Source organism: Stenella coeruleoalba (genome assembly GCF_951394435.1).
Source record: "Stenella coeruleoalba genome assembly, chromosome: 7".
Taxonomy (NCBI): domain Eukaryota; kingdom Metazoa; phylum Chordata; class Mammalia; order Artiodactyla; family Delphinidae; genus Stenella; species Stenella coeruleoalba.
Genome location: NC_137153.1, coordinates 109,151,324 through 109,159,163, shown reverse-complemented (window position 1 = coordinate 109,159,163; position 7,840 = coordinate 109,151,324). Strand labels below are relative to the sequence as shown.

Genomic DNA, 7,840 nt, shown 5'->3' with positions numbered 1-7,840 from the left:
CCAGAACCCATACACAGCCCTCCCAGTTTGCCCCCTCCCCTTACATATATACATGGACCTACCAAGACACGCTCATAGGTACTCACAAATGCAAAGACACACAGAAAATACACATAAAACACACATCAGTACACATGCAGATACTTAAAACATACAATACGCAAAAAAGATACTAGCTCCCATACTCATAAGCTCATACAAATACACATAATACTCATACACACAGACTCACAAACATATTTATGTTTTCATTACACAAGCACAAAACTATCCTCTCCCCACCGACTCCTCATGCAGGTAAAGAAGTGCATTTTTAATTCACATATACACGGGTTCGCATGCAAATCTCATCGCCCCGTTCTTGTTGGAGACCAGTGACTAATGGGAAGCCATACACAAAGCGAGCATCACGCAGGGGAGGCCAGGAATGGGTTGGCGGTGGGGCTGGGATTAAGCCCTGTCAGATGACAAACGCGCCCTGCCCGGCTGCCACTAGAAGCTGCTGAGCCGAGGCTGCAGCGCCTGAGCGAGCTCTGAATCCTGGGCGATGGTGCGAGGCTGCGCACCGGAATTCCAGCTTTACACAGGGTTGAGTGTCACCCAGGGTCAAGCTCTGCTATCAGACCCACCCCAAGAGGCAGGCGGCTTTGGGTACAAGCAGGGCTGCGGCATGGGTCTTGTCTTAACAGTACACTGAGAGTAGTAAGCGTAAATGAGGATCTACTGTGGGCCAGGCACTGCGTTAAGCCCTTTCAATTCATTACTTAATTCTCACATCAGCTCTGTAAGAGGGGGATGGGGGCGTTGGGGATGTTAGCTCTCTATCCACCCCTTTTTAGAGGTGAGAACACTGCGCTCAGGCCGCAAAACCACTCAGCAGGAAACTTGGAGCTGAGGTTCAACCCCATCCGATCCCACTCTCCCCGGCGTTTTAGGGTAAAGTGTGCATGTGAGCCTGTCTCCCCCACGCAGGAAGCTTGCACCTCCAGCTCCTGACGGGTCTCTTAGAACCTCCGTCCTGCCAGGCACAGCGCCTGGCCCACTGCAGGTGTCTGATGAGGGCGTGGGTCTTGGTTCGGTGAGGTCCTCAACAAGGACCTCAGTTTCCCCATCTCTGAAATGGGAATGCAGCGCAGACCTCGCAGGGCCGAGGCCAGGTGCTCTCGAGCAGCAGAGGGAATGCTGGGCTCCACATCCTCGCTGCAGCCGCCCTCACCCATCACTGGGGTTCCAGCTCCGTCTCCACCCGAGCCCGGGAGCGCCGCCGGCGCCCCATTGTTCAAGAAGGCGGGGAAGCTCTCGATCCCCGCTCCGGGTCGCGCTCGCCGCCCAGTGGAGCAGGCGACTTGGCCCGGCTTCTGCCGCGCGGGGCGCGTCCTTTGTCTGCTCCGTGGCGCCCGGTGCCCGAGGCCCGCGCCCCACTCCTTGGGCAGACAAAGCCGTGGCTGCCGCTAGCCGGACCGCCTGATGCTGTGCTCGCACCACCCTCTTCCCGCCTTAGCACCGCCCCCTCTCCTTGACGTCCTCTGATTGGCCCGCGGGGCCACAAAGAGGCCGGGAAGCGGGTGGGTCACGTGAGTTAGCGTGGCCTCCCATTGGTCGGGTCAGGCTGCCAATCGGGGAGGGCGGGCTGTCCTCGCACGGCCCGGTCTCTCCCTCCGCGCTGGGGCCCGCCCGCGGGGCCGGCCGCCTGTCAGAGGGAGGTGGCGATGGTGCGCCCGGTGGTGGTGGCGGCTGCGGCGGCTTCCCTGGTCCGAGTGCAGGGAGGAGAAGATGACTGACCGACCGACTGACTGAATGAATGAATGGCGAAGCCGAGCGCGCCATGAGGAGCCTGCCGAGCCTGGGCGGCCTCGCCCTGTTGTGCGCCGCCGCCGCCGCCGCCGCCGCCTCAGCAACCTCAGCGGGGAATGTCACCGGTGGCGGCGGGGCCACGGGGCAGGTGGACGCGTCGCCGGGCCCGGGGCTGGGGGGCGAGCCCAGTCACCCTTTCTCTAAGGCCATGGCTCCCACGGCCCAGGCCCCGAGGACCGGACCCCCGAACGCTACCGTCCACCGACCCCTGGCTGCGTCCTCTTCAGCCCAGCCCCTGGCTACCACCCCTTCTCGGGCCAGGGCCGAACCCACTCCGACCACCTTTCGGGCGCCGCTCGGCCCCTCGCCGATCACACCTCTTGCGGTGGAACGTACTGGGACCACCGCTCGGGCGACGACCAGACCCGCTCCGACCACCCTCTCGACGACCACTGGCCCAGCGCCGACCACCCCAGTAGCGACCACGGTGCCGGCGCCCACCACTCCTCCGATCCCGACTTCCATTCTCCCCGGCGGCGGCAGCAGCGTCCCGCCCACCCCACCTGCCACCGAGGCCCCCTCGCCGCCTCCCCCAGGTGAGTCTCAGCGCTTCCTCGCCCGCCGGACCCTCCCAGCGGCTGTCAGTGCCTTTCCCCAGCCCTGGCCTCTAGCGTTGGGTTCTTGGCTGGAATGGCTCATTTCTTGCCCCAAAGGTTCCCCAGATTTCGACTCTCAAGGGGAGGTCCAAGCTCCAGCTAGCCTGCCCCCCAGCCCCCAATCTGGAAAGTCTTTTGTCCCCCCCTTGGGCTGTGCGTCCTCGGGAGGGGGGCGGCTGCTGCGTGGAAAGGCATCGCACCTCCTTCCAAACAGGGCTCTCTGGCCTTTGTCAGACAGGCTGAATGGGCGCAAACTTTTGCGTTCGGTTCGCTCACCTTGCCTCTCCGCCTGGGTGATTTGGGGAAGTTTGAAAGCCAGCCCAGTACCTCCTGAAACCAACTGGTCAAAACCTGAGTCTAAGGGATTCCTCCTACAGCTCCACTTTCCTTGTTCATTTCTCCTTGTTTATATAAATATCAGATGTGCATGTGACAGGTGGAAAAGATATTGAGAGGATTTTGTTTACAAACAGTAGTACAGACCACTTGAGGCCAAAAAAAAGACATTGTAATCCATGTTTTCCCTGCAAATAAATAGATTCAGTAGGTCATTTGGGGCAGGTGTGTATCTAGGTTGAGCACATTTATAAATTAGGTTAAATCCCTTCCTTGCACCATTTTTTTTTCCCTTCCTCAATTACAAGGTCAATATGTTTGGACAAATAACACATTTTAAGCAGGAATGCCGGGTTTTTTCCCCCTTAAGGGGAATGTTCAGTTTTGCTGATGCTAATAAAAGCCAATTTCTGTCTGAGTCCCTGTAGAAAATAAAGCTCTTCTTCCTGCTGATTGAAGTCTTCAAGCAAAGTTAGAGACAACTTCTGTTCTTTCCCCCTTGAGATCTAAAGTGGGCCTGGAACTAAACAAATAAAACCTACCTTGTCAAGATGTTAGTCAAGAGTTTCTGAATTCCTTTGCTTTGAGTTGGGGTTTGATTTGTCCAAACCATTTTGTCTAGCTGTATTTATATTAATGGATCTCTGACCTAATTCTTAGGCTCAGTGATTTACTGTGGAGTCAGGTATGGACTTTGGACTATAATTGAATTTGTAGAGAGTTTTCCCACATGATTATGAGCCTTAATACAGTCACATCTTGGATTGGAGCTTGGCATTGACATAAGAAGGAATGCAGATTATTCACCCATAAAAAGCCAAGTCTGTATTTCTTCCAGCTTCAAGGGCTGTACTAACTAGCTGGATTTTGACTGTAACCTTTTTTGGCCTTCCTATAGAGAGATGGATATATTACTGAGAGACAGGAAGCATAGAGGTTGAGAGTATGGACTCTGGAGTCCATTCTTAGGTTTGAATCGTAGTTCTGCCCTTTATTAACTGTGTAAACTTGGGCAGGTCGCATAACCTCTCTTCATCTGAGAAATGAAGATAATAATAGTACCTAGCTCATAGGATTGTTGTGAAAATTAAATAATTTAGTACATTTATAAAGCTTAGAACAACCGTTCCCCATGCAGAGTAACACACTGTGGGTGTGTGTGTTAGCTATCCTTATGACTAGGTCGTCTTCTTTTTTTTTTTTTTGTGGGATAGAAAGCATTTGAGAAACCTAGTAGAGACTTGTGGTGATTTTTATTTGTTTTAGTAAAATATAGTAGAAAAGGATGAATTAGATTTTCCGAAGTTTGAAACACACCGTAGTGTTTATGTAGGAAGATTGCTTATTTTGAATGGTTAGTATATAATGTCTGTGTAATTGATGTTATTTTACCTTAATAATTTTTGTATTGTTATTTTTAAATCACAAAGGTAACTTTTTCCTTAAGTTACTTTTTCATTGTGATAAAATATACATAACATAAAATTTACCATTTTAACCATTTTTAAGTGTACAGTTTAGTGGTGTTAAGTACATTCAAGTTGTACAGCCATCACTACCTTCCATCTTCAGGACTTTTTTATCTTCCCCAACTTAAACTCTGTATTCATTAAACAATAACTTCCCACCCCCAGCGCCCTAATTCCTGGCAACAACCATTCTACTTCCTGTCTCAGTGAATTTGCCTACTCCAGGTTCCTCATACAGGGGGACTCATACAGCTTTTGTCGGCAAACGTAACCTTTACTTGCGAAAAACAAAGAACCAGAAGTCTACAAAGGAAAGAGTGAAAGTCACTCCTTTACTGCCTCCCAGTTCCAGTCAGTTCCTAAAGGTCACTACTGTTAGCAGTTTGATCTTTTCTCAGACATTTTTCTAGGCATATATGAACATAAACACAGGGTTTTTAAAAATAGGTTTTAAAAACTCAAAATGAAATAATTATATATGTTACATATATTAATTATATATGGTTATAGCAAGTCGTAGAGTTTTGCGACTTGCTGTATCCAGTTAACTATGTATCATGGACTGTTTTTTTCATGTTAGTACCTAAGGTCTACCTTATTCTTTTCAGCAGTTGCATTTTTCGTTGTAAGTATATACCATAACTTATTTAACCAATCCCTTGTTTATGGACACTTAGATTGCTTCTGGGCTTCACTTTAAAAAGCACAGGGAAGAATGTGTTCTTGTTCAGTCCATCACGTATATATTATATTCTCTAATACTTTGGCTGGAGTTTTGTGGACTCCAAATCAATTTCAGGAGAAGTAAAGCTGGATTGAGTAATATTTGCCATCTGAGCTGTTCAAGGCTTTTAGTAACTTCCATAGACTACCATATATCTATGTCTATGATGGTCTTTGAGCAACAGAAGTTTTAGAAGGATGTCCAATTTTTGTAGCTCTCCTGCGTTTTAAATTTTTCATAGCTTGTAGTTTTCTGTGAATTCACTGTGGATTGCCCGTGTCTAGTTCTCAGAAGCTGAACTGCCTCTGTGGGCCTACTGATGGGCAATTTTAGCTTTACAGTAATGTAATCGAGTATGGCCTTTCTATCTGAGCATGGGTTTTAGTCTACTTCAAACAGTAAACGCATCTCTTTGACAGAAGGAAAACTTCTAACTGAATTTGAGAGACCTAGTTAGGTTGGTAAAGTTGGATTCTCTGGCATTTGGGAAGACGGGTACAGGGTGTTTTATTTTAATGTTCCTGTAAGGACTGAACACCATAGATAATATATTACGGTGTTTGGATGGGTCTTCTAGCTGCTATTTGAATTAATAAGAATTTCTTTCAAGGAGGTCTAGCTCAGAGCTCTTGCCTGCCCCTCAATTAGGGCTGTCTTTTGTTTGTAGAGACACTGATCTGCAAACTGAAACTAATTGCCCAGCAAGCAAGCATTTTCCTCCCACAGACCTGGCAAAACATTTGACTGATTGGTTGGCTGGGTAGGACATTTTAAGAAGGGTGAAGGCAGAAGCTGTGATACTAGAGAATAATAGTTATCAACAGTAAGAGACCGAAGAGATGACAAATGTTTGATTTTTAAAATTATGGACCTTCAGGGCTAGATAAGACTTTAGAAGCCACTGCGTCCTAACGCGGCTCTACATTGCAAGAAACACTTCTGTGGACTTAGCTGAAATATTTCTCACTGTGGTTAACACCAGCTGATTCTGGCTCTGCCCTTTGGGGCCATACAGAGCAAGTCAGCTCTCTCTGGGCCATGACAGTTCTTCAGGGATCTGCAGACAGTGATCATGTTCCCTCTGAGTCTGGACTAAATAACTTCAGCTCCCTCAACTGTTATGTGAAATGGTTTCACATTCCCTTACTATCCTGGTTACCCCTCTTCTGGACTTTATCAGTTTTTCTGTGTCTCTCCTGGAGTGTTGAACACAGAGCTGAACGTATTGCTCCAGATGTGCTCTAACCAGCTCATAGCAGAGAGGGCGGTTACCTTGTTCTTTCTGGATGCTGTACCACTGTTGATGTAGTTAGTTCCTAATCACAGTAGCTTTTTTAGCAGCCACATTATGTAGTTGACTCATTGAGTCCATTAAGATAGGTAAGTCTTCTTTTTTAAAAAAAAAAAAAAACATGGAGTAGATGAGTCTTTCTTCATTCTGCACTTGGAAACTCTTGTTATTTTCTTAAGTATAAACTGAGACATTTGCCAAGCATGTAAGATTTATTGTGTTAGATTCAACCCATCATTTTGGATCCCGAGTCTGTCAATGTACCCCACCCAGTTTATTCACATTCACCTACAGGGTGTTCCTATAGACAGAGTCTAAGGACAAGTTAGGGCAGGTTGTTCTTACCTCATAGGGGAGAGTACATTTATGGATGATAAAACAGTTTGGAAGGGAAGGAATAATGATTTAGATTAGTTCTCAAGGGTCTCTTCCAGCTGTAAAGTTCTGTGATGGTTTGGTACACATGATTCAGGGCACATAAATGCCCCCGAAATGAGCCTTAATCATTTATTTGTGATCTAAGTTAAGAGAATAGGCTTTTTTTCAAGCAAGTCCTAGAATTTAGAGTTTGAAAGCTCTGAACTACTATGGCATGTAAATAAAATATTGTGAATGGATTTTATTTGAAAGGAGCATTCTGGGAATTCAGGGCCCTCTTACCTGTACTGGGAAACGTTTTCTTCATCCTAAAATTCTGTACAGCTAGGTTCAGGGTGTCATTTGCTTATGGTTATTTAAGAAGATACCATTCATTTGAAGGAAATAGAAATTGTTGAGGCTTCAAAGATAAGGTATGTTCATAATCTTTTATCAAAAACCTGTGGGGCTGGGTGTATTTCAGAATTTAGAATTTTTCAGATTTTAGGAAGTTAATAAATACACCCCAGTGAAGTCTAGGGCAGCATCCTGTAATGAAACACATGAAGATACTTGCAGCAAAATGCATGTATATTCACACCGAGTGGATTTTTAAAAAAGCTATAAATAGCCTTGCATTTGTTCAGGTCAGGTTTTGCTGCCAAATGAATAACAGAAAAATTTTTGGTTTTTTGGATCTTCTGGTATTTACATCAGGTCTGAGGGACTGTGCACCACTGTAATAGTAATTGCAAACACATTTAGTACTTACTATGCTACAGGTACTGTTCTAAGTGCCTTACATATGTTACCTTACTTAATCCTCACAACAGTTAGGTATAATTGAGTTAGGTACTATTACTATCTTCATTTTATAGATAAGGAAACTGAGACTCAGAGAAGCCCAGCTATGGTGGAGCCTAGATTCAAGCCCAGGCTTTGTGGTTCCAGAATCCATATTATTGGCATTTAAAGAAATAGTTACATAGAGGATAAGAGAAGGAAACCATTTTGCTAAAAATACTTGCCCTTGGATACTAGTCTGAAAATTTTTCACCTGTTCTTTGGCATTTACTCTCTTCATTCTCTTGTGTGCTATTTAGTCACCTCCTCAAAATTTCTGTTTTACAATGTTGTACAATTATAGCTCTAACTCTTCCTTTGATTAGGTTCTAATATGGTCTGTGATAGGGAGGACTGTCTGTAGTCTTTT

General features: G+C 46.3%; 1 protein-coding gene across 2 annotated transcripts in view; it reads left to right on the top strand.

The window, feature by feature from the left end:
• Window positions 1–1,691: 1,691 nt before the first annotated feature.
• The window catches only part of MEGF9 (multiple EGF like domains 9), an 83,278-nt gene continuing 77,129 nt past the window's right edge, over window positions 1,692–7,840 (top strand). For both annotated transcript variants that reach the window (XM_079927836.1, XM_079927835.1), the window contains exon 1: window positions 1,692–2,390. In XM_079927836.1, the coding sequence (XP_079783962.1) occupies window positions 1,802–2,390 (589 nt within the window). In that variant the 5' untranslated portion in view covers window positions 1,692–1,801. The remainder of the gene's footprint in view (window positions 2,391–7,840) is intronic.